This window comes from Lipophrys pholis, assembly GCF_963383615.2.
Source record: "Lipophrys pholis genome assembly, chromosome: 7".
Lineage (NCBI taxonomy): Eukaryota > Metazoa > Chordata > Actinopteri > Blenniiformes > Blenniidae > Lipophrys > Lipophrys pholis.
The window spans coordinates 30,613,992-30,640,892 of record NC_137638.1 but is presented as its reverse complement, the minus strand read 5'-3'; the positions used below and the strand labels follow the sequence as shown (position 1 = coordinate 30,640,892).

Genomic DNA, 26,901 nt, shown 5'->3' with positions numbered 1-26,901 from the left:
GCTGCTCCCATTTTGCGGTGGCGGTGCCCGGCTGCCAGATCTTCGAGCCTTTGTGACAGCGCTCAAAGCTCTCGGCTTCTTGTTGTCAGCACCAGTTTTATTCCCACTCTCACCGCTCTATTTAGAGTCATTTATTTTTGGTTCAAATACTATAAAATGGAAGTGCGACGGAGAGAAAGGAGGGTAAAGGAGCGCTCCCTCTCTCTCAGACAGGTGGCCCCGGTTTATGTCGCCAGGCCCCAGGGGCCCCTCTAACTGAGTCTGAGTGAGAGGAGGGACTCGTCTCTGAGCACTACACAGGTGGTGTGAAACGCAGCCTTCTCTCCACACCTGAAATATTCAGATTCTTCCAGCGGCGTCGCTTTGATCTTGCTGCGATCGACAAGGGAAAACGGAGAGAGTAGGGGGGAGAAAACAACAAAAACAAGAGGAAGAGCAGCACACCTGAGAGCGAACAGATTGACATTTCTTAAGAGAGAATAAACAATCGTAGGTTATCTGTGTTGCATCGCTGCGGCTCGTCGTTTCAGGTGAAAGTGGGCCATTCACCGTGATGATGGCTGCATCTGCGGAGCCTCCCTCCTTCTCCCACTAGCTGACCTCGATGGTGAAGCTTCACAAGAAACACAGTCCCCGGCAGTGCGCTTCTCTTTCCTCACTTTGAAAGACACAGAAAACAAATCTTGTCCCCAATTTTATTGTTTGAGTTTGACACTGTGGTGGCTCCGGTAATGTTTCACAACATTTGATATCACAAGTATTTTCATCAATACTCTTTTGATGATCTTGAACAAAAACGATACTTGATGGCTTTTCTGATTGACAATCAATTGTGTGACTCTGAAATTGGGATATTATCTTTTCAAAGAATAGTTTTCTCGTCTAACCACCTCACATATCCTGGTGGATCATCAAATGGACTGTTCACAATGTGCTAAAACTAGTGATTTATCCCAAAATAATCCTCTGATAATCCGCTGATACTGGATGTATCTGTTTTAGGATTGATATACAACTTCCAGGGAAGGAAAAGAAAGTTTTACACAGTTCAGAAAACACTTTTCTCTTCTACCTGTCACACTGAAATGGTTTGTTTTAGTGATCCACGTCATCATAGTTTCAGAGTGAAAACCTCACCTTCTTCTTCCTTCTTGGTGAAGCTTCTCAAGAACCAAGTCGATACAAAGAAAACACATTTTACTGTTGGAAATCTTAAAATTTTTACACTAACAATGGAGGTTTTGTGTTTTCACTGGAAATCGTTGCTGTGTAAACGCAATCACTGTCCAGCACGGTTTTCATGTGAACAGACTACAAAGAACGCAAACCCCTCATTCAAATGCTCCTGCTGGTGTGTGAGGTTACAAATGGAATGTGCAACCTATTTGATCATGCAATGTAGCACACCTTATGGAGGATTTCAGTACTTCTTTGTCTCTTTGCCTTTAACTGACCTCAATCCTGAAATTTCAACAGGAACGAGTCCCCAGCAGTCTGCGCCTCTTCTCAAAAGATACAAGGAAAATAAACTTCGTCCCCAATTTTACAGTTTGAATTCGACACCGTTGCTGCTCTGCTCATGTTTCACTCGTCCCCTTCATAAAACTTCACTTTTATTGTATTCAGAGTTACATTTTTTGAGCTCTCGGATGTTGTGAACCTCCTCGATTATCTTTTTCTTTTCACGTCTCCATTTGAGCCGATCATTTGGCCCGACTGAGGTTATCGTGTCTTCGCTCAGGTTTCAACCCACTAGTCTGCTAATGAATCATAGGACTGTGTAATTAGTCACCCTGCATGTACCACACGATGACAATAGACACCCTGATTGTAACCACAGTTTGAAAGAAGCAGAACAATGGTTCGCTGTAATGATGATATATAAGGTGTTGTAATTGGCCTTCGTTTGGAGCATTCAGTCATAGATTGTAATTTGAAGTTTCTAATTGGAGGACATTTAAAGTTATTCATTGTTTCGGAGCGGATTTGCAGTTGTTTGAAAGAGCTTCGAAAAGGTGTCTTCATGATACCTCATGATACTATTTTGAAAAAGACTTGACAATGAATGGAATTACAGCCTCCCTGATCATACTAAGATGTGTTGCCGACACATTAGTGAGAAATAAAAATGTGTGTATGTGTGCGTCCAAGTGTGCATGTTGGAATTAAAGAGAGAAGTGTTGACAAGTAGGCTGAGCTCTGGTGCATCAGGCGCCAAAAACTCTCTAAATGAAGCAGGGTATGACGAATAATGGCTGACAACACCAGTCACACCTTTTGGTGATGGTTGTATCGCTCATACGCTTCTCCTTCCTTTTGTAAGATTTAGCATGCTGTTTGAAGACAGCCTGACTGACTGGGGATTAATTATTTTGGATGATTTATCAGACTTTGCAGTCCAGAGTTTGGAGAAGTGTCAAAATGAAATGTTTTTTTTTCTGGTTGGTAAGTCTTTACCGTCTATAAAGTACCTACACACTTCTGACTTTGAATGAGCAGCATGTGCCAATACCATATTGACCCAGACAGATGACCCTGATTATAAGATGACCTCCACTTTGTCAAACCTCAAATTTTGGATAACGTCTTTGATTTTTTTTTTTTTGTTTTGTTTTTATGAAGACTCAAACTTTATTCTTGTCTCCAGCTTTTGTCACTCATGCTCTGATTCAGCCTGCTCCTCCAATAATGCCACATCCAAAGACTTTGATATGCACCAATTTAAAGCCTCTGAACAGCTTTACAGCTTCAGATTTTACTCAAATAATCTCAGGAGCAAATTGTTTAAATTACAATGAATATCTAACTACAATAAAAATGTCCCCCCCTCACACTTTTTGAAAATGATGTCCATTTACATACATACACTGAAAACAATGGAGGTTTTATATTACGCCGCCAGTGGGTGCTATTTCTGTTTTTGTAATGAAACCACACACAGGCATGTAGAGAACAATACACTCTAAACATCAACAATGGGAGTAAATGGACATTCTTATGGACAGATGATGAAGTGGACTTGCTATACCGGAGGACTGTCAATTATGAAACAACCATGTCCCAGGAGAATATGGACTGGGAGTCGTGACATTGTGGAGGCCGCCATGTTTGTTATTGTCCAGCGACTCACTCATGTGTAGAAGAAGTACTTACTATGACCGTGTTGTGCATGCGTAGTCGCAGTGTTTCAGAAAAGTTGTACTTTATCCCGCTTCTATGGAGACGGACTTGTTTTCAGAACGTTGTGTTTTCAGTTGCTCCGAGCAGTTTTCACAGGATGTTCCTCTTGTTTCTGAAACCTCCATTCTGTTGTTCTGCAGTACTTAGCATAACAACACCACTTTTTTTGACATATTTCCTGGAAAAATGCCCCTCATATTGGTACGAAAACTGTGAAACCGAATTTATACTCCGTATGCAAAACAAAAGCTCTACATTGCCGTGAACCACCTGTACCGAGCTCCTGGGTCACCTGATGCACACCCCCAACAATTTCTAAATATGCATCGAGGCAGCTCAGAACACAAGACGCGGTACACAGGCCATGATGATGGTGTAGTGCAGGGCTATTCAATTCTGCTCCTCGAGGGCCGGTGTCCCACATGTTTTAGGTTCCTCCCAGTTGCAGCACACCTGAATGCAATAAGGAGCTCATTCTTGGGCTTTTTTTACAAGCTTGATGATGACATCAACATTAGATTGAGGTGTGCTGAAGCTTGGAGCAGGACACCGGCCCTCGAGGCCCAGAATTGAAGACCCCTGGTGTCGTGAATGTGCACTCTATTGGAGAATTAAAGTCAAATTCAAGAGTGAACAGCACACTCCACAATGAAAAAAAAATGATTCTCAGTCTTTTCCACAAACACAAAAATAATTTGCTGAGTTAATGTAATTTAATCATGTCACACATTTCCATCTATTCATATTAAGTAGATTGAATCCCATATATTCATATTATCTGAACAACGTCTATTAGAATGAACCATTTAACAACAAGAAACTTAATATGCTCATGTTAATCAAACATATTTCTGATATGTAAACTGAATAACTGCATAGTTGATTTTTTTGAGTGCATTTAGGAACAGGCCAAAAAATACCAGTCTTTGTGCCAAATTGCTCATTATAACCACAAATGCGTAACTGGGAAATAAATACCACCAACGTGTTTAATGTGGTTTCGCGACCAATCCTTTTAAACTGTGAGCATTATGGTGGTGAACATACAAAATACAAAATTGACGCAGAACTTTCAGAGGTGGAGGGGCTACACACTGCCCGACGCGTACTGTCATCGTCGTAGTAAATATCAGCCTTTAAGAGGAGTCACAATACAGATTTCAGACAATTATGAAAACAGGAAAGCACATACTTTTTCCTCAACCTACTTTTTGTTTGCGACACTAAAACCTTGAGAATCGGCTCCAGAGTTCAAATTAAAACACTGTTTGAGGCAACTGTGGCTCAGTTGGTTGAGGAGGTTGTCTGACACTCATGCTGATGGTTTGATTCCCCATCTCATCCCTTCATGTCATTCAACCCTAACTTCAGCACTTTGCATGGTAGCTGTCCCTCTGTGTGAATCTGAGTTACTGTGAAGTCTTTCTACTGTTTTAACAAATTCCACATTTACCTTTGGCAAAGGCGGTAGAGCGGGTAATCCTACATCGTCATCACTGGTTCGAGTCCTGCTTTGTCTGTTCATTTGCAAAATACTGAAGATCACATTTCCCCAAATAGAGCAGTGAGTGGATGAATGTTTCGAACACATTGAACTACTTAAAATCTGCTCAAGTGATGGAAACATGCTTTGTAGGAAGTCCACATTTCTTTAATGTGGGTGGGGGAAAATAATCAAATTGTCTTAAACTCAAATGCTTTACATGGCTCCATGGCTGTTTTGAATGTGATGAATTTCATAACCTTCATCCCTCCAACTGCCATCAAAATGTCTTAATTTGATGTATTTTGTATAATGAAATTAAAACTTACTTTCAACCCTATTGCCCACATGTTCAAAACCTGCTGCATGATATGACCATTTGATTTGCAGTATCACGTGTTGTTGTTCTCTGATTGGCACAAGACAAATCACATTAACCTACTAAAACTATGATGCAACAGTCCACCCTCCAATATGTTGAAAAGCTCGATTGCATTTGTGTTAATCACAGCAAGATTGTGATTATCGGGAAGAACTGTTCCATTTTCTTTTGCATCATTAATGTGTTTTTACATCTGTCATGCATGGGATGCATTTTTCAACACACAACGGAATCTATTTTCTTTTTTCCTCTGTTTTTGCCCGATCTTCTCTGGTCTGTGATGTTGAGAAGGGAAGAACAATGTAGAAAATTTAAAAATGTATCATTTCAACTGATGCACAGTTATGGTCATCATGTGGAGTTATACAGATATTGAATACTGTTTGAAGGAATCAATGACATGATACAGTCAGATTGGCTTGTGAATTGTTTATTGTGTTGTTTATTGAAAAGCATATAGAAAAACGGTCTCCAATCCCGATCCTGGAGCGTTGTATCGCTGTTTACAAGTGAAAACGTAAAACTTCCCAGTGCTCAGAGCCCCTAAAAATGCAACTTTTGGAAAATACTCCAACTCCATGTCTGGAAACTATGGAAAACAACATTTTTTGAAAACGCTTTGGGGCCCGTCTTCATGCAGACCTTATGCACATGCTCAGTAGATGGACAATAAGAACAATGATTCCTTCAGGTGTCATGACTCCAAGTCCATATTCTCCTGGACTTGGTAGTTTTATTTTGACAGTCGCCGTAATAACGATCCAACTTGGTGGTCTCTCCACTAGAATGTCTGTGTTCGCCCATTGTTGATGTTTAAAGCATATTGTTTTCTCCTTTCTCCTTTCTCCATGGATGAGTGTGGTTTATCACAAAAACAAACACCACCCACTAGTGGCTCTACATAAAAATGACAGTGTTTTCAGCTTTTGTGCCGTTTCCGTGTACAAGGACATTGTTTTCAAAACGTTGTAGTCTAATTGTAAAACCTTTCTGAAACAAAAACGCAAAAACAATGTAGGGGACTACAGATGAAAACTAGCCTTCTGGCTAATTCTGGCTTTTTTAACCATGTGGAATCATGTGTTTTATAAAATTGCACTGTCCCCTTTTAAATAAACTAATACTAATACTAATACTAATTTCATGCTTTTAATTCATAAAATACAACAAGATCAAATTCCCTGTCAGGTGATCCTTTGGGTGAAGAGGTGCTATCAATGTGTAGATACTCGTCTGATCAGTTGCTAGAAACATGATTCAAAACTCTCACTCTTTTGTATTCTTCTGATTGATAATTCAGCGAGGTAGCTGACTGTTTTTGTGTTGTTTGGTCCTGCCAGCAGGTCAAAACAAATCCTCCGAATTTAATGCACATAGTATTTGACCCTGGTGTGGCGTGGTCCGGCAGCACTGCGAAGACGGCGTGAATCGGAGCCAATCTGATGGAGAGTGAGAGTGAAGGAGCAGCAGTCTGGGCTAAACAGATGGAGGGAGATGCCAGGTGATAGCAGCCCCCCAGTGCTTCCCTGTCAGGAGCCGCGTGCTCGGCTCACTTTCCTAGCGCGGGGTCGCAGAGGTCAGAGGCTCCTCGCGCCAGGCTCTGTCTGGACGGACCAACACACACACTGTCTGTCTGTCGCGCCTTTAACTGATGCTCAAGCTCAAGCAAGCCAGATAAGAGTTCATTTTGGATCTTTCATATGGACAGGCGCCAAAGCCCCCCCCCCCTTCCACACACACACACACACACACACACACACACACACACACACACACACACACACACACACACACACACACACACACCACCCCCTCCTTGCCTCAGTGGCTGCTGGGAGAGGGCAGAGAGCATTTGGGGAAGGGGGAGTTGCCAGTAATAATGTTGAAGCCGGACTAGACTGCAGTGATTGGGGCCATTGATTGTGGTGATTTGATTTATTGATCAGTCCGCCCTCTCAAATGTGGCGTCTGAGATGCGGGGCTAATCTGAAGCAGCTATGGACAATCTTGTGCCTCACAGAGAATGGGAGGCGATAAGGAATGTATGAAAGGAAACTACACTTATCTTAATCACACACTGGTCCCTTGCTCTGCCTTTGCTGCAGCCCCTGTGTTGTGCGGATGTTGGCGCGCATGTAGCGCTGTGCACACGTGTGCGCTTAACCGCTCTTTTGTGTGAGACATTGCTACAAAGCAGGCATATATATGTGTGAGTGTGTGTGTTGTTGCTTCAGTGTGCTTCTGTGGTGGGGGTTGTGAGGCAGTACAGTCACCAGGCAGAACAGAGTGGATCTATAAATTGATGGAATTCAAAGCCTCCAGCATCGATTACCATTATAACAAACAGCAGCACACAGAATGTCTGATTATTTTTAGACAAAGATTCTGTGCTCTCAGCAGCAATTCTGCTGATGCTGTCACACTTTCAGACATCTGCCTATGATTGCAATTAGATGGGATACAAAAAGAAAAATAATACCCCATCTGCATTTTCCCCTCTCTCCTCCTTCCTATTTTTTCCTCTTTAATTTGTGCTGTCCAAGCCCACTGCACACAATAGTGATTTTGACTCACTCTACCTCATTTCAGTACCTTGCTAGTTTTTTCTCTCCCCCCTATCGTTGTCAACATTTTCCACTATGGGTTGTCTTTGTGAAAGGCCAGAAAATAGCTTACCACTACAGATGTAATCAAGATGAGCTGGGTTTAATGAATCAAAGTCAAATCGTCTCCAACACAATGCATTATAGCCTCACATTTTACCTGAAACATTCCCACTTGCACAGATTGTTACAGTTTATAATTTTTTGCTCAGATTTTTGTCAAGAGCAATTGTCTTGGTTGGATTTGATTACAGGGTATTTTTGCAGCCTTTGCCTACTTATAGACATAAGTTGCCTCCCATCATTGCAGTGAAACAATATACTTGACAACCAGCTTATGTCATAATCCTCAGTGCTTTGTCTTTCTACAGATTTGTTGCCACCGATGGTGTTGAGTTTCTCACCCGATAGAGTCTGAAGGGACCAGTTTGTGCTGTATTTGCAACAACACACTTGCATAAACCCGAGACCTCTTAATGCAGTGGAAATGTCTGCCTGTCGGATCATGTGAGTTCGTCTCTACAGGGTGCATCCTCGGTTCGTGTCGGAAGGCCAAAGCCTGCTTTTGTGAAGTCAAAGGATACACGAGTCACATCTTCACATCTTCACATCTTTTTTTTTTTTTTTTGTCTTCTTCTCAGTGTTCAGCAGGTCATTGTGCTTCAAGTCCATTTACGGTCTGCCAATAGGTCGCAGGTCCATCCTGCTAAAAGCAATAAGCTTCTTGTTTCTTGCTCTTTGTTTTTGAGTCAGAAGTCACCAAGATCGCTTTCTTCTTCATGTATTGACTGAAGCTCACCAGGACTGGTTCCACGCTCAAAATCCCTCTTTCCTGCCCCTCCAAGTCCCAATGACAGCTCCGCCTTCCCTGGGGGAAACTCATCAATTAAGGCTGGATGTTTGACTGGCAGAGGCTTAATGACAGGAGCTCTGTATTGACCGGACTGCCACACACTGAAAATTTGGTCCCAATCGTCCTTTTTAAAACCTGTCAAACGATTACTGAGAAACTCCTCTTAGCACGGCTAGTCACAACTCGGCTTTGCCCCTTTTTTGTGACATCGGGAGCGTCTCAGGGTTCATGCAAATTATTTCATGAAGGATGAAGCTCAACATAATGAAGGGAGATAAGTGAATTTTATCAGGGATCTCAAAAGGTGCCCTGGTTGTAGGTTGAAATGGATCACATCTGATTAGGAGCCAGAGGAAAAAAGCTTCTTCAGTATCTTTTGTCTCTTGAGATAGCCTCTCGTTTTCTGCAACGCTACGATGTGGAGTTCCTCCCATCATCAGTCTGAGCAAGACAACCAAAGCAGCAAACAGCCTGTTCTGCCTCACTTCTTTCCAGAAAGACAGGCAGTAGGTTTCATTTGATGGGCTGTTGCCCGGGCTCCCCTCCCTCGTAATGGTCTGGAAACTGTGGGGATGCTTTCAAAAATAACCATTCCATAATGATTTCACTGTTTGACTTGCATGCAGCATCCTCATCAACCGAGCTGCAATAAAAGCGAACCCGGCTCTTCTTCGAGGCCACTGAAGCACCAGCAGACTTCACTACACGGTTATATCTTAAGTACTTAAAAAATCCACTCAAAGTCACTTCTAGAGGAATTTTCTCTTGGCAAGATTAGCCGGTCTGGGGCCATTTGAATCTCGTGGAGGTTGGCTGGCATCTGAAAGCCCACTCTCTAATCTCCAGGAAGGCTCATCCCAGATGGACTGTAAGGACGAACTGGAATTTATAAAGTCCTGTCGCCTTATCCTGTGCAGCCACGGCCTTTTTTCAGTGACAGTACGATTCATGTTTCCCACTCACCAAACGTATCCTGAATATTGGGCTCTCTCTTTATTTATTTTTTTAACTAAATGTGACCAAGCCAAAGAAAGTCTTTCAGGTATTGCTGATTGACTGGAGCTTGACCAGAAAAACACTGACACAGCTGAATAGCTGCATTCATGGCTCTTATATCCAAAGCAATTTGCCTCAATCACACACCTTCATAGACTGATGGCAGCAAGCCATCATACATGCATTGACATGACCATTAAGAGCAGTTTGCCTGCATCTTATATATCTTATTTTCTATATTTCCCACATCTGGAGTCCTTCCAATTGGCTCCTGCTTCTTCACGTTTAGGAAACAGACACGGGTGTGGATGGAGTCTTTTTAATTTAACTCTTTATGTCCTTGCTTCGTATATGTTTGTTATTATCTTGAATCATTAATCTTAACCTTTTTCCCTCTAGACTCACAAGCCAGACACTTGATGGACGCAGTCACGGTCACAAACAGAAAAGCAGGAGCCTTTAAAATAAAGGCAAAGGACAATTTCCCAAAAGTTTTCAAAAAGTCTTTAAAAACATAATTTTTGTGTGTTTGATTCCGAAATGTTTTGCATTTACATGACAACATTTCAAAAACGATGTCCATTTACACAGCAACAGCAGAAATGCTCAAAGAAATGCAGTTGTTTTGTTGTTCCAATAGTGGATGCTGTTTTTTTTTCAATGAAACCCCCCACACACACACACACACACACACACACACACACACACACACACACACACACACACACACACACACACACACACATGCAGAGAACAATATGCTATAATCATAAAGGGAGTCATGACACTCAGGAGGCTGCCATGTTTGATATTGTATATATCTACTCACACATTTTGGGAGGAACTGTTAACCAAATGTGTGATGCGCATGCACAGTAATGTGAAGAAAGAAGAAGAAAGTTGTGTTTCCACTTGTTTGCATGGAAACAGTTTGTTGATGATTGTTCATGATGACAAAAAAAACAAAACCTAATTTTTGCTAAAAATGTCTTTCAAACTGATTTTTTATAAATATTTTCCTGATGAGAATTTTTGATGGGGCAGATTGTGGATGTTTGGGCCGATGAATGGACGTAAAAACTTTGACATCCTGTTATTTCTCATCCACTCGTCAGATACAGTGTCGGGATCGTAAACGCCTTCAAGGCTTACGAGCCTCAGTGTCACAGACTTTAACTGTCAGCTGTAAGCGTCCTTCACAACCATATCAGCCAAGTTTTATAGTTGTGGCGACCTGCCTCGCCTCAGTCTCATTTCCACTCCGGCTGCTTCCACACTAGCCAGTCCAGGGACTTGAACCAGCAGCCCTTCAATTAAAAACGTACTTGTCTGACCGGCAGCCTGTCACCATCCCACGAGGCCACGGCTGTTCAAGTTTCATCCCTCCTTTTTAATTTTTTCTTTATTTCTTTTGGCCCTGTGTGATGATTTATTAAATTGCCTTTAAGTAAGACTGCAGATTAATTAAAACACAGTCAATTTAATTTCCTGGCATCATATATAAATTCGCTGTGGTAATTGAATCCCCCTACTTCACTTCTTATATTGTACTCCAGCAGTTACAAGAGAAGATCCTCATCAATTACTGATAATCACAGTCAAAAGAGAAGAAGAGACTAATACACAGTTGTCTGCTGCTCAGTACAGGAGAGTAGAGTTGGAATCTGTTTTCCCTTTTTTTTTCTGTTTGCTGAAAGAGCCGGGAATTGGATGACGGATCGATATTATTGGATTTGTGGATGGCATGCGGTGCAGCTGAGTCCAGCATGAATGCAAGGTTCTGATGAAGGGGCCCTGCTGCACAGACAGCTTTGAATAGTGGATCAGACATGTTGCCGGGGTGGAGCTCTCATTCGCTATAACACAGACATGTAAACAACCAATGTGCGCAGACATTAATGGAATAGCGATCACGGCTGTTGTTGTAGCAAAAGGGTAATTTGGTTAAAGCTATGGAGGCTGCAGTCATGTATTGAAAATCTGTGCGGGATCGATGTAAAGATTGGCGCAGGCGATGGGAGAGAGATTGAAAAGAGGCTGAAAATAGATCTGACCTGTGGTAATTACGATGGCGAGCAAGGCCATCGGTGCGTTTGAATCAGGTCTTGGCCGGGCTTATAAAACAGCTCTTCATTTCAGAAGGAAGCTCTATTTGTTTGTAAGGGTGTTTGTCAGGTTATTGGGTCTCTCCACGTCACCCCCCCCCCCCCCCCCCCCCCCCACCCTCCCCTCTCTCTCCACTCCCTCTCGCTCCTCTCACTCTCTGGCGCTCTATAGCCGTTGCAAACGTATTGATTATTTCAAATACTGATTATCTAAAAGGCCTTCTGCTACTGTAGGCATTGGATTTATTTTGGCTTAATTATTTATGGGCCAGGGCTAGCTGTAAGTATTACTGCTGTGAGATCATGAAGGATTACATTGTTAATATTCAGCAGTGTATTTTTATTTATGTACACTCTAAGCTTTACTGGATGAGCGTTGGCAGGCTCCCTGAAGTGCCGTCGTCTCTCTCTCTCTCTCCCTCTCTCACTGGTTTTTCTTGTCTTTTGTGTGTTTGTAGAGGGAGTTAAACTCTGTGGCGTCTGAGCTGGCGGGTCGACAAGAGGAGAGCGAACATTCCCACAAGCACCTGTTAGAGCTGAGCAGGGAGTTCAAGAGAAATGTCCCTGAGGTGAGTCTGGCATCATCCCTCTCTCTCTCCCACCACAACGACCACCTCCACCATTATCAGCTGTGCGTGTCCCTCATCTTCACCTCAGCAGGTACCGGCCTCTGTGTCACCGCCGAGCCCCCGCACATACGTACACCTTTGAACAGGGAATTATTTCTTTCTTAGTGAGGATCTGCATTAGTCGACTGTGTGTTACCAGCTCATCACACTTGAGAGAAGTCAGAGGTAGCGGCCTCCAGCTCAGTTAACATTTAAACGCAGAGGCCTCTCCCATCTGGTGGGGGCTTGGGCGGGGCTCGGGCTCATTCACTAACACTCTCCTCCCTCATCTCTACTCCAAAAGGCTGCAGCACCAATTTAGGAAAAAGTTATGGCGGTGTCAGAACTGGCAGCATGTATTGATGTTTGTCCAGATCTCTGATGTAACAGGAATGATGCTCCAAACCCGCAAGGAATGGGACTCTGACTAAACACAATGTGAAGAATGCTGAGGAGGATGAGCCCCCCCCCCCCCCCCCCCCCCCCCCCCCCCCCCGCCTAGACACACATACACACACACACACACACACACACGCACACACACACACACACACACCCGTCGACTCACTTCTTGTGCTGCCCCATTAAAATATTTCACGACAGGAAAATGCAGACTTAGATTGAAAGGATTGATCACACATTTGGACGAGACTTGTTGCAGAATTGAAACAGGATCAACGTTTTATCACATAAATACAACAAGTGTAAAAATTGGATGAAAACAGGGATTTCCCACTATCATCTTATGTTTCTTTTTCTACAAATGAAGAGTTTTGGCATCCTTCAGATTGAGAAGCTTGTTAGCAGCAGCGATCACAAGTGCCATGTTTCTCCATCAGGGATGTGTTCAAAGACACTTCTGAGAATTGATAATGCATATTTTTGGAAAGTTAGAGCTCAGTATTAAATTTCGATGTTTCCATATGCTGCACCAGCTTTTATGCGTATCGGCTGACTTTGCTTTTACTTTCTCAGTATCACACTGAAGTGAAATAAGCAGCCACAAGAAGGATGTGTACTGGGGCTGCACAATATATCGCAAATTTATCATCATCGCGATGGCAACATGCTTGATATAAATATCATAAAAGACTGAACCGAAATCAATTAGATGTTTCCATACATTGCTCATTTAAAAACTGTAATTTGAATAGGAAAGAAAAATGTGATTAATCGTGATTATTCACAAAAGTGGTGTGATTAATCAAACAAATTTGATTGATTGACTTCCCTAATTGTTTCACACCTGGTGGCCTCTGGACAGAAGTTAAAAGCACAAAGAATCTACTAAGAATTAACAAAAAATAAAGTCAGCTAACTGCTCTGCTTCTGAAACACTCTGCTGGGAACTATACATGTGATAGAATAAAAAAAAAAAGTTCAGTCACAGATGTTCTAGATTAGGAGAGAGAGAGAGAGAGAGAGAGAGAGAGAGAGAGAGAGAGAGAGAGAGAGAGAGAGAGAGAGAGAGAGAGAGAGAGAGAGAGAGAGAGAGAGAGAGAGTACTGTTATTTACAAGTTAAAGCTTATCAAAGACAATTACAGTTTCTACTTCAAGGTCTGTATTTACTACTAAACTTTTTGAAAACGGCTCCCAAGGTGGAACTTTTTGAAATGACGGAAATGCTGCTACTGAGCAGGCGCACCAACTTGTGGTCGGACATGAAAACTACATTATTTCAGCGTTTATGCCATTTCCGTGTAAAAGCAGTTGCATGTGGTGGTGTTCCAGTCAGGGCCAGCAGTAACAAAATACCCCCCCCCCCCCTTCCAAAAAAAGTATTTTTGCCTATGCCGATACAGCTAATGCAGCAGCAGCACATTATGTCCTACAGTAAAAACACAATCCGAATCCAATGTAAGGCCTCTATTATGCATGTTGTGAACATTATGCATTATTATGATGCATGTTCAATTGAAACGTTGTCGTGGAAACAGGTTCTTAATGAACAGGTGTGGAATTTTGTAAGAGCAGGGAGTCACATTGGAGGTTTTTGAGGTTGTGACTTTTCATGATGAAATTAAGGATTTCCCTACATTAAATTATCATCTTTTCCTCTCATAATTAAAGTTAACATTTTTGTCTTCTTTTGGAGCGTGATGTTTGTTTGGAGCTGTTCTCCATCACAGATGTGTTCAAACACACTTCTGAGCATTGGCCATTTGTGTTTTAGAAACACTTTTATCCTGATATTCAATCATAAAGAAGATTGAATATGTAAAAACAATGTAGGTGTCCCACAAGTTTACCCACCGCTCCAGATTTCATGTCATCTTACCTTTTATGCTGTCACTTAAACATATGTGTTACAACATTGAATGGAGGATTGCATCTAAATTTGGAATATTTAACTGAAAAATTAGAAAATTTTTGTTTATGACATGAAAGTCGTGCATCCACATTCAGTATATGTTTTCTTATAAACGATTAAAGCCTAAATAGCATGACTTCATGTTTATTCCTGCAGATTAACATCATTCAGGCACAAGGTGCCATTAAAATCTAAAAGAAGGTTTGAATCAGAAGTAAAGTTAAGATATATGAAAACATTTTCCATGACAATATAACTGATATTATCACATTACTTTTTCATCACATTTTCACATAAGTAAAGTCTATACTTGGAGATGCTTCCGGTGTTTCATGGTGAGGATTTGTTGGCAGTTACTTTTTGTGTGAATACTTTTAACTTGGAAATGGGAATTTAACATTTCCATTGTTCCTGCATCCACATTTGAATGATTCAGGAGCCAAGGCACAAAGTAAGAGCAAAGATTTTCTTTTGAAATTCCTTTTAATACAAACAGAACTGAACAAAATGTGCTATGCGCAATAAAGAATGTACAGAAGTTGTGAAAGCTATGTGTGGTGGGAAACACTAAACACTCAAATAAATAAAAACTCAAAATAGAAAGTACTATAATATCCATGAATAAATAAGTTGTACAAGACTTTTTCCACCTGAACTTTAGTGAAGGATCCAGTCTGAAAATCACTTTGTGTGCAACACGAAGCATCTAACCCTGTCGCCCCAACACCTCTTCACACATATTATTCAAATGTTCCACAGCCATTTCAGTGAACTTATAACCTACAAACTCTTCTGTGGCATTTTTCTTACTATTTCTGCAGCCACCGACAATAATGCGTTAACAGTTTATTTTGAGCGAAAGAGTCATCTTAATACCGACCGAGCAGCCATCTGTGCATCAACGCGTTTCTATTTTCTGCTGCTTTACATTTTGAATGTGCCGAGACCTCATTCCACCTTACGTTTGTATGGCAAAATGGCAATTAAGGTAGATTGAGCTGAATACATGAAAAGCTGAAGCCGAGAACGATATAGATATGATTTTGTCCTTCTTCATCATCGTCTTTGAAATGATCTTTCATTGACATGTAGGCTGAAGTCAAAGAGAATATTTTTATATTTTATAAATGAACCCTCGGGCTATTTGCTATGCTGACTGCCAGTCTCGGCTGTCGGTGTGTAGTGTAGTGCTGTAATCTTGTCAGTATAATACAGGCGTTTAAGACAGGATCAGGCTGTCACCACTGGCAGCACAATCCCCTTACCTGAGGCTGGGAGAGCTCGCGCGAGTCTGGATCTCTGAGGTCTAACGTGAGCTACTGGAAAGCCCCACTTTTCAAACATGCCCACTCAAACCCTTTAGGTTTAACCACTAATACCCCCCCCCCCCCCCCCCCCCCCCACACACACACACACACACACACACACACACACACACACACACACACACACACACACACACACACACACATACACGCACACACACACACACACTCTCCTGAGAATCCATTAAAGGTTTCTCATAAATCCGTTTGTGTTGACTCCTAACACAGGTGCAAAATGAAAAATGCTGAGACAGTTTACTTTTTCTGTCCGTGAACAGGAAGTCCGGGATATGGTGGCACCTGTTCTCAAGAGTTTCCAGGCCCAGGTGAGTCACGTTTCTTAACATTTGTGGGTTTCCTTTTTTCTTCTTTTAATGGAAGTACAGATTCTGCAAGATGAAACAGACAAACCGGAAAAACTGCATGAATTTTAAAGATATATACTCCTGTTAGGTTATTTGTGAAAAATATCTTAGAAATATTTGGGAAAATGTGTCCAGTAATTTCATTAACATTTAAATATTTGGGGATTTAACTTGGATTAAAACAATTTTCAGTCCAAAAAAACAAAAGGCTACTTGTGAAAACACAAAACGTTTGTTGTGTTTTGGGGGTCCGTTTAGATTACAACGGGGCTCAGTGCCACTGAAAATACAATGTTTTGAGAAAGACTCCTAAGAAGAATTATGCTCTGAACATTAACAATAGGAGAACACGGACAATCTATTAGACAGATGACCAAATTGGATTGTTATTACGGTGACTGTCAAAATAAAAAGTCCAGGAGAATATGGACTGGGAGTCATGATACTCTGGAGGAAACATGGTTCTGATTGTACATCTACTGAGCATGTGCAAAAGAACTATTTATCACAGCTGTGGTGCGCTTCCAAAAAATGTCGTTTTCAGGGGCTCCGAGCCTGTCGTGTCAACAGGGCCTAAGAAGTTTCATAACTATTGCCTTGCAAGACAGCACATGATTTAAAAGGTTGTACAAATATTCCCCAATTTAAAGAAAACTTTCTTAGGGAAGGAACATTTAAACTGGATCAGTGTAAAGTCATATTGCATTGGCTTTTGTTTGTTAGTTAGTTTTGTTTTGTGTTCTATGTTCCCTGTGTGGAAAGTGTAGGCTTCTGAAAAATATTTATTTTATTTTATTTTCTCAAGTAAGGGGCAGCTAAATATCGCATTTCTTACTTCTGGCTGTTCCCTTCTAGTCATGGAGGTGTTTATCTGATAATTTAGGGTGCACTGTTGTACATTTTCTCTTTCTTTCATGAAAAGAACAAGAATGAATGAATGAATGAATGAATGAATGAATGAATGAATGTGACTTATGACTGCATGATTGTCGCAGATGATCACTATATGACGAAAGCGACACTAAAAAAGAAAAAGAAAAAACAAACAGATCTTGATAAAGGCAGTTTGTTGCACCATGTCCCTACGCTCAAAGGTCCAGTATTGGTTTGCTTCATTTATTACATGTATGTACAGGTTGATTCTTGCATACTGAAGAACACTGTTGTTTCAGTAAAAAACAACATTTTGCAGCCGAGCCTACTGTTTTAGTCACGTTTAGGAAGTCCACGTTGCACAGTGGAGCAGCTAATAAACATATGACACAGTCTGAATGTCAGACTGTAAAATTCAGGCTCCAGGTAAAACTTTGCTGTTTAATTGCATCATCATCAATAGCATTAGATTCAGTTAACATTCAAAGCCAATTTTTCTGATGATCAATAAGAGTTTTTTAATTTGGTCTTGAAGCTTTGGAAGAAAGTTTAGTTACCACATTAGTCACCACTGTGACCAAGATCCCTAACCAACCCAAGTGTGTGTAGTTAAGGTTGACTATGAATATGATGAGTTAAATGCAGAGGAACAAAATTAAAAAAACAAAAAAACACACTCTTTAAACATAATAATGTTGCATATTGTGAAAACAATATTATTCAAAATTAATACATGATAACAGGATTCTTTCTCCTTATTTAATATACACCAATTATTACTGAGCAGTGTGTTTCCCCAACGCATGTGCTTCAGCAACTCAGCAACAATGAACTATATGGGTCATTGTGTGTGTGTCTGTGTGTGTGTGTCTGTGTGTGTCTGTGTCTCTGTGTGTCTGTGTGTGTGTGTCTGTGTGTCCGTGTCTGTGTCTCTGTGTGTCTGTGTCTCTGTGTGTGTGTGTCTGTGTCTCTGTGTGTGTGTGTCTGTGTGTGTGTGTGTGTGTGTGTGTGTGTGTGTGTGTGTGTGTGTGTATGTGTGTGTGTGTGTCTGTGTGTGTGTGTGTCTGTGTGTGTCTGTGTCTCTGTGTGTGTGTGTCTCTGTGTGTGTGTGTGTGTGTGTATGTGTCTCTGTGTGTGTGTCTGTGTGTGTGTGTGTCTCTGTGTGTGTGTGTCTGTGTGTGTGTCTGTGTCTCTGTGTCTGTGTGTGTGTGTGTGTGTGTGTGTGTGTGTGTGTGTGTGTGTGTCTGTGTGTGTGTCTGTGTCTCTGTGTGTCTGTGTCTGTGTGTGTGTGTGTGTGTGTGTCTGTGTCTATGTGTGTCTGTGTCTGTGTGTGTGTCTGTGTCTGTGTGTCTGTGTGTGTGTCTGTGTCTGTGTCTATGTGTGTCTGTGTCTGTGTGTGTGTGTGTGTCTCTGTGTGTATGTGTGTCTGTGTCTGTGTGTGTGTGTGTCTGTGTCTATGTCTGTCTGTGTCTGTGTGTGTGTGTGTGTCTCTGTGTATGTGTGTGTGTCTGTGTGTGTGTATGTGTGTGTGTCTGTGTGTGTGTGTGTGTGTGTGTGTGTGTGTGTGTGTGTGTGTGTGTGTGTGTGTGTGTGTGTGTGTGTGTGTGTGTGTGTGTGTGATCCATTTTGTAGTCTTAGTGGCAAGTTGTTTATGTGAACAATATGAAGCAGAAATGTTCCCTGTTGAAAGTTTGAACTTACTGTCAATAAAAGGTTTGACTATTAGTGACTTTCTAAGTAGTAGATTACATGATGAAATACTGTAACATTCATTACAACAAAAAAAATTATTCCAAAACTGCAATTATGTAAAAATACCACCTAAAGTAAAGTAATCTGAGTATTTGTAATCCCTCACTTCCACCCCTGGCTGTAGTATTTTAACAATGATTTCCCCTTTTCTGCTAATTTACTGAAAGGAGACACTCCTGCTTGATATTGCATGTGCATTGACCAGGGTCGACCGCTGCGTGCTCCTGGAATGAAAGATCTGATAGATATGGGCGGGGAATCCATGGCATACTTTTCATGTTGCTGCTCATCTGGTGCTTATTGACTGATGCCTTTTCTGTCAAAGTGAAGTAGCATCTATCTGCCATTAGATGATCAGATATCTGGCTTCTCATATTTTCTTGGCTGAGACAAGCCCTCATTTCCTGTTGTGATGGTGCATTCGCCGTGCCCCCTCTGACGTCGCCATATTGAAAAAGTCATCTGATACCTACCAAGACTCTGCTCCGGCCATTAAACCAAGGTCATAAATCACATTTGTGAGCCGCGTTACGGTCTGCAAAGCAGAGGCTTATGGAAATGATACCACAAATATGTTTCCAGTCTCGTTCTCTCCGCTCCCCCTTCTTGTCTAAACTCCCACTCCAGCGCTAACCTGAAAGCACCATCATCAGTAAACATGAGAACACTGAGTGTGGATTGTTCAGATCTCCTTGAAGTGATTATTGGCAGCTTCTTTTTAATGCTTTAGAATTGACTGTGCCCGAGCAGACCGTGTTCCCTAGCAGGAGCCATCGCGTTCAGTTCTGCACCCGGCTCGCACTCGGTGGTTGATTTCTGTGCTAATTCAATTACTCTCACTGTAAAGTTGCACAAATATCAGAAGCACCCTTCCAGATCTTTATTGTGCAAACAGGAACCCAAAGGATTAATTTAAGCACCATTGATGTCTGACAACTGGGAGTCTGGAGATGTTTCATAGTAGATAAAATAGATGGCTGATAATGAGCGATGATTTTTTCTTTCCTTGTTAGCTGCGGGCCTCTCTGGGTACCTTTCGGTCTCTCTTGTGTAACTTCCATGGGCTTCTGTTCTGCGCATTGATAAGTAAGCCAGTTTGCCTTGGAAGCAAAAGCCTTGGCTGTTTTTTGATCGCGAGCTGCAGCGTGCGAGCGAGCGACTCCGCCGCACCATAATAATATAATCCTCTGGTGTTTTCTGATACACTTTGACCTTATTGGTAATGTCAAACAGCTTGCAGAGGCTTGTGAACTTTACCCAGCGGTAGTCGGCGCGACCTCGGCGTAAGCCGTGGGACCTCGACCTGCTGCTGCAGGGGGAGAGCACCGAGGAGAAGGTGGAGTTGGATGTGCTTGTTTGGCTGTGTGGTTTGGGATCGACTAAAGCTCCCCTGCAGCTGCACTGTACAGGTGGCGAATGATAGAAAAGTCCTGACATTGTGTGTGTGTGTGTGTGTGTGTGTGTGTGTGTGTGTGTGTGTGTGTGTGTGTGTGTGTGTGTGTGTGTGTGTGTGTGTGTGTGTGTGTGTGTGAGTGTGAGTGTGTGTAAGGATGCATACGTGTGAGTAAGATCTGGGTCCTCTTCACCCCCCCACTGCAGTTCGGAGGCCCAGAGGGGCGCCTCGTGGTATTTGGACCCTCATCATGCCACTTCTAAAGGAGAAGTCGGCTCCTTTGAAGTGTTTGCGACATGACAGGTTCTCTTTCTTTTCTTTTTTCATTTCAATGTTCCCCACCCACTTTCCCTCTCTTCTCTCGTCCAATCTCGCCTTCTAATTATCACTAACCAGGCGACTGATTAGAAACACGTTGCCGACCTAGTTTTTCTGCGGAGCTGGAGGAGGAGAAAGGGTTAATCCCAGAGCTGGTGGCTGTCATTGGTCGCTTCCCTCCTTCTTCTCCTCTTTTTCGTTCTGCTCTCTTCTTTTCTTTCCCTGGAAGTTTGCTAATGAGGTCCCGTCAGAGCTGAGGAGAGGTGTTAATTTGGCCTTGTGAAGTAGGAAGGAGATTAAGGACAGTGAGGAGCTGAGTTTACGGCTTAAAATACACCGCTGTCCTTATTAATCCACAGGGCCCTGGGAGACCGGCGTTTTTGGTTTTATAATGAACGCTGTCTTATAATGAAGGTAATTTTAATAAAAATTTACGGTGAAGAAGAGGGGATGGTACACGTCTCCATGGTCTCAGGCACACCTTTGGGGCTGAGGGATATGACAGTTATTTCTCAAATAACCGATCGAGGGAGAAACGGGCCCGTCGGACCCCGCCGTTCACACAACTTTCACACAGAGCTCCCGCCGCCATCCGGACGCACAGAAAACAGTCCTCGCCAAGACCGCGCAGGCTACTCCAAGCAATTTACACCTCCCCTCTCACTTTAATGTGTAAACTCCCCTCAGGATAAACCTTTGTGAAGCTTGGAAAAAAATAAAAAATAAAAGGGGAACTGTGACGGATTCCTTGTGTTTGTAATAGCCCCTCCGCCCCCCCCATCCCACCCACCCTTTCTCCCACATCCGGCCTATAAGAATTTGAATATCAGGCCCAAATTAACCAGTCATTCTATTTTTCTCCTCTCTTGATGTCGTTTGGTGCTCTCAGAAAAAGAAAACAGCAGTATGGGTCCCTAATTGCTGAAACTTGCTTTACAATGATAATCCGTGGAGTAATTTAGCGTGCACAATGAGAGTTGTGGTGCTAGCGCAGATGGAGATTCTGATAAATAGTTTGTAACGTGTAATTAGCAGCTCTGCCGGTTACATACCATTAACCCCTCAAGCTCAGGAATCATTATTGGCCCTCATTATCAAGCAGCAAGGTACGATCGAGCTGACTAGACATCAAAAACATCAAACAGCTATTAAAGCGCTGCGAACTGGGGGCCGGCGGACACCTGTTTATGAGTCTAACTGTGCCATTTCTTCCCCTGAGGTTGGGAAGTGATGATGTGAGGGAAGACAATGTTTTTATGTATGTTGCTGTTGTTGTTGTTATTGGTGGTGGTGGTAGTGGTTGTTTTCTGTGTGAGTATGGGAGGTATCCTGACGACACAGCAGCTTTCTGACTCCATGAAATTGAAAGACGAGATTTCAAAATGGCTACTGTGGTTCACCTACACGTGACTGACTTTCAACAGCTCAGCCAGGTCTCTGATTGGCTGAGTTGCATCTCTTTGTTGAAGAGAGTTCATCACGCAACCTTAAGTTTTTTTGCATATTATTGCATCACCTAAAGTACTGACGGCATCATTACTTGTATGAGTATCAGAATATCAGAGGTTTTTCTGGTGGTTTTGACCACGAAAGGAAGCAGCCAAATCCACTTTCAGGGGCAGTGGTGGTCCACAGGTAAGAGAAGGAAACCGTGTGTGCACCTGAGCAAGTTGCTCAAGTGGCATGATTCACTGTATCTGGCATTAACTTCGAGCTAAAGGTGTGGGTCATGTGCTCCTCGAAGGGCACAAATGTATCGCTGTCTTTCATTGTAGCTGTAGTTTAGATTTAGCGTAAAAACAATTCCCAGAACAGCTTCTATGTGTTGGACAAACTATGAATACATTTTTTAGAGAGAGTATTTAGTTATTACCTTCGCCAACGGCTGTTGGGGCAAAAGTTATGCTTGCGTCCACGTGCATTTATTTATTTATTGGTATGTATGTATGTATTTTACCAACTTTTTGCAAAAACTATTAAGGGGATCCCCTATTCAGGGATGGTTTGTCGTCATCAAGGTTCAATCCATTAGATTTTGAGACCCAACAGCTCCTGTAGAGGTCAGATATTTACTCTGTTGTCGACACACTGGAGCTCCCCAGTGAGCCGTCAGTCAGGGCTGCCGCTGCTGTTAGCTTGAGTGCTAGGACACTGCTAACTCTGCTCCTGCCCTCCTTCTCCAGTCTCAGCCAATCAGAACAAACAGAACATCATTTAACTTAACAATGAAACAACATGAAGCAATTCAAACGACTGTGACAAATGAAGGAAGGAGTGGTGTGGCGGATCAAATAACATTGTTTTCCACGGTCATAGATGTGGCATTGGTGAAAGTATACACTCTCCCGAGTGCCCGTTCTCGTTAGTTTTTTAGTAGATTACAGAAACATCCAGTAAGACAAGCTGATGCAGCAACCATGTAGAGAAAAACCATTAACTATCTTTATCTTTGAAAGGTTTATAAAAAGCTCAAACTTTCATGTTTTCCACTTTTTCCCAGTCCAAGGTGTAAGCTCAGCTTTTCTAATATTCCCATGTGGCCGAACAGCCTGGAGATGCACAATATTATTTGCATAGCATATGCATCAATCAGTTTTTACACGAAGTATCTATATTCGCCATTAACAAATACTTGAGGTTTGATTATACCTGAATGCAAAAAACTGAGCTTGCACCATGTGAACATGTTAAAAACTCTTGTTTTTGCAACTCATAATGAATCACCATGATAGATCGAGCATAATATTCTCATTACTGTGCCACAGAAATCTTGGATTTTGTCTGTAGTTAAACTACTCATATGTACATATGTCAGCATCAGCAAATGGTCAACACATCAGAAAAACATATTAGCATATCCTTCAAAATAAGTGTTTTGTGGTTAATTTGCTGAAACTTCATGAAAGTACTGAAGGTTTAATGTGCTTGTGGGGGTGTAATATTCACCTGTACTTTTTTTTTTGTAAACATTTTTTTAAATCTCAATAATGAACCACCTGAATTAGTTTTTGTATGGGTAAATGTGCTTTATATACAAAATGAGAAACAATGAATTCTTGAAACTGTTTAACCCTACCATAAATTTTCAATATTAGTTTAAACTGTATCACTCACTATGTGACCCTCATCGTCACAAAAGTTTGTTTCTTGGATTGTCCAATCCTCCTGAAACTCCTGCAATTGGCCACAAACAGCAGAAAACATGCAGTAATCACAACTTCATCACCTACAACAATACATACGCCATCTTCACCACCTCCAACATTAACTAAATGAATTATCAACTACCACAGTCCCTGTAGGGACATTTTGTCAACCCGCTGGACACGTTTTTGAAAAAAATCTAACACATAATTCGCTTCTTCTGACACCAAAATGATTCAACTAGCCTTCATGGTGAGAGATATATACTCTTTTCTTCCGTTTTGAGAGGAATTCTAAGAAAAAGTTTACTTTCAAATGGTTAAACCAGTTAAAATATGTTTTCTAGAGCAATTTGAATCACAATGATCAACTCATCTTGATTCAGATTGCTTTGAGATCTGGCATACCTGGTCAAATGAGTCTATGCATTGACATTCAAATATGTAGAGTTCAGCAATTCGACATAGCACTTGGACAATGTTGGCATTTGATATATTTTGTTGTTAAATTGTTAGAATTTTCTGAGATAACCACATGAAAAGGCATTGAAACTAAAACTACAAGTGAAAGGGCAAAACTGAATGTTGGTTACTGAAAATACTGCTCAAAATATTATTTTTGGAAATATAACTCACTCGTGCACTCTTGTCAGTCCAGATTTGACCAAAACAACAAAAGAAAGCTGCTCACAGCTGTTTGGGTTGTTTAACTCGTTTTCCCCGTTCGTCAGAAACATCTGCAGGTTTTGTTTCGATCTCTTGAAAAGCTTCCAGCAGACGACAGTCCAGACTGGAGGATGGGCCGAGCTCGGTGTCTCCTTGTTATCGCGGTCCTCGCCCACAGCGGCTCGCCCTGAGCTCACCCGCCACGTGGCGAGGTCGACAAACACCGTCTTTGATCATTCATCGAGCGACGACCAGTTCTTCCTCCTTTCTGATTAATTCCTGAAGGAAATGATAATTTCTCTTGAATGTATGAATATGTTATGAATAGTGGAATGAATCAAACAGTAAAGGATGATAATTAATTACAGCGCAATGATAAAAGACTGTGGGTGTTATGACGCAAGCTTCCTCCATGTCATTATGAGAGGCTCCGTAATTACCTTTCTGCACGAGCCAGCGCTCCTGGCGGCGCTGGCGGTGAGAGTGCCGCTCGCTGAGTGAGTCTAACGGTCATAAAGCTTTTCCTTACCTAATTGTCTGAGGGGCTCTATGGCACTTTCATAGATGAGGGAGTGCGCCGTTAGGAAAAATGCTCGGCGACGCTACAGCTTTTCCAGCTCAATGAAGACAGATCTTCATCATGGGCTAAATCTTGCAGTTATTAGGTGCAGATTGCTTGAGTGGATGGCTAACTTGGGAAGGTGCAGTTCGAGTGAGTGAGCAGCACAGTCCGATACAAAGCAGCTTGTAGCCTACATGTGGTTATGGGACTGAGCTCATGTTGGTTTCTTTGCACACGCTACATTATAGGCTCATATTTCTGTGCCAATAAAGCAGATCCCTGCATCCCAGTTACCTCTCACTATTCTCTGTGTGTTATTATTCATGCCCTACCTTATGTAAGGGGCATTTACGCCACCCTCCTACTCTTCTCACTCACTCACACCCACTCTCCAATTCTCCCCTGCCTCCCACCGGCTACGACCATCCTGCTCCACGCTGGGCTGACGAGGTATCTCTAATGCCTGTCTCCCGTTCGGCTGTCTCAGGCTCATTGAGCAGCAGGCCAGGCCCAGGATCTCCAGGCCATTACCTATTCACAGCACGTCCAGGCCTCCAGCCTGTTGTGGGGAACATAATGGGCTCCAGGGCCATGTAAACCGCCGGCTTTCTGCTCCTGGTTTATCACTTGTGTCCTCGTCATACTAAGGAGAGGGAATGAAGGTGGGAGGCAGGAATGTAAGAGAGAGAGAGAGAGAGAGTGAGAGAGAGAGAGAGAGAGAAGGAGGGAGGGTAGAGGGGGAGGGGTGTGGGGGCGTGGGAGTGTAATTGGACATTAGATAATACCTTTCTCCAGTCTTTTGCGTCCTCTGCATCTCCAGAGGGTGAATGGCCTCGTCTGTTCTCCACATCGGCACAGAAAAGCTGCTTTGACCCAAACTTAATACACTTCTGTTCACTTACTGTTTCAGCCTTTATTACTTTAAAGTTTGCTCTCATCGATAACGATTTATCAAAGATGGATAAGCTCATGTGTTTGTTTTGAATCAAATATGGTTTTGTCTCATATAATGCTAAACTCCAAACGTGGAGAACTTTTTTTTTCTCCTTAAGACGCTTGTGTTTTTCGAGAGGTTTAATTTCTCACATCCATTTTACATCAGAAAACCACTCAGCAGCCTGTTTACAGTCGCCGTCCTTGTTTTCATATTCACTTATGTACCTGTTGAAATAACTATTTATTGACCCGTGTTTGTTTTAACTACTTTCAAAGTGAGCCTGTGTAACTTCGGCTGAGCACTGGACAAAAGTGACGTTCACAGAATAATGATGAATGCTCGGATAGTCTAACATGGAGGGGATTTTAAAGACAGTGGGATAGCCTAGAAACTTAATGCTAAGATCTGAGCAGATGCAAACTAATTACTATACTGAAAAGGCAGCTTTACAGTTTGTGATTTCAGTCTGTCTCAGACAAAAGATAAGCAATCATGACGATAACTTTTCTGGTGGTCTGATGCCGCACAGTCTTAGGGTTTTATGGTTGTTGAGAAAACCGTCTGAGATTGTCGCGACACAACATATGCACATTACGACTGCTGCTACAACTAGCATCAGCTGTGTGGCACCCAATCAATGGGCTGTAGATTCTCACTGGTATAAAATACCAACTGATGTGAATTTATCATTCTCCTTTACCAAGCGTTTTACTTTCACATAAATGTTTCTAGAACTGCTCAATAATGGTGAACTTCAACATTTACTTCCCTTCTGAAGTGACCGTCGCTAGCCCGAGATGATATACATTGATGACAGATTTCTTACATCCTAAGAAGCTAAATGTAGTTCGTATAACACCAGCAACTTAATCACTGGAGACATTTGGACCATGAGAGTTAGCCCGATGCCGCTCAGTAGTTTAACTGCTCCATGAATCCAGTAGCATCGAGCTGTGCTACATGCTACATGCTAAAGAGTTTCAGGGCTCACACATCAGAGATGCTGCATCCTAAACATGATTATAGTATGACTAATACTGAGCGT

General features: G+C 42.1%; 1 protein-coding gene across 1 annotated transcript in view; it reads left to right on the top strand.

Annotated features, from left to right (window-relative positions):
- The window catches only part of cux2b (cut-like homeobox 2b), a gene marked incomplete at its 3' end in the record, with an annotated part of 142,688 nt that overhangs the window by 40,818 nt on the left and 74,969 nt on the right, over window positions 1-26,901 (top strand). The window contains exons 2-3 of the mRNA XM_080467499.1: window positions 12,061-12,171; window positions 16,126-16,173. Coding sequence (XP_080323625.1) covers window positions 12,061-12,171; window positions 16,126-16,173 — 159 coding nt within the window. The remainder of the gene's footprint in view (window positions 1-12,060; window positions 12,172-16,125; window positions 16,174-26,901) is intronic.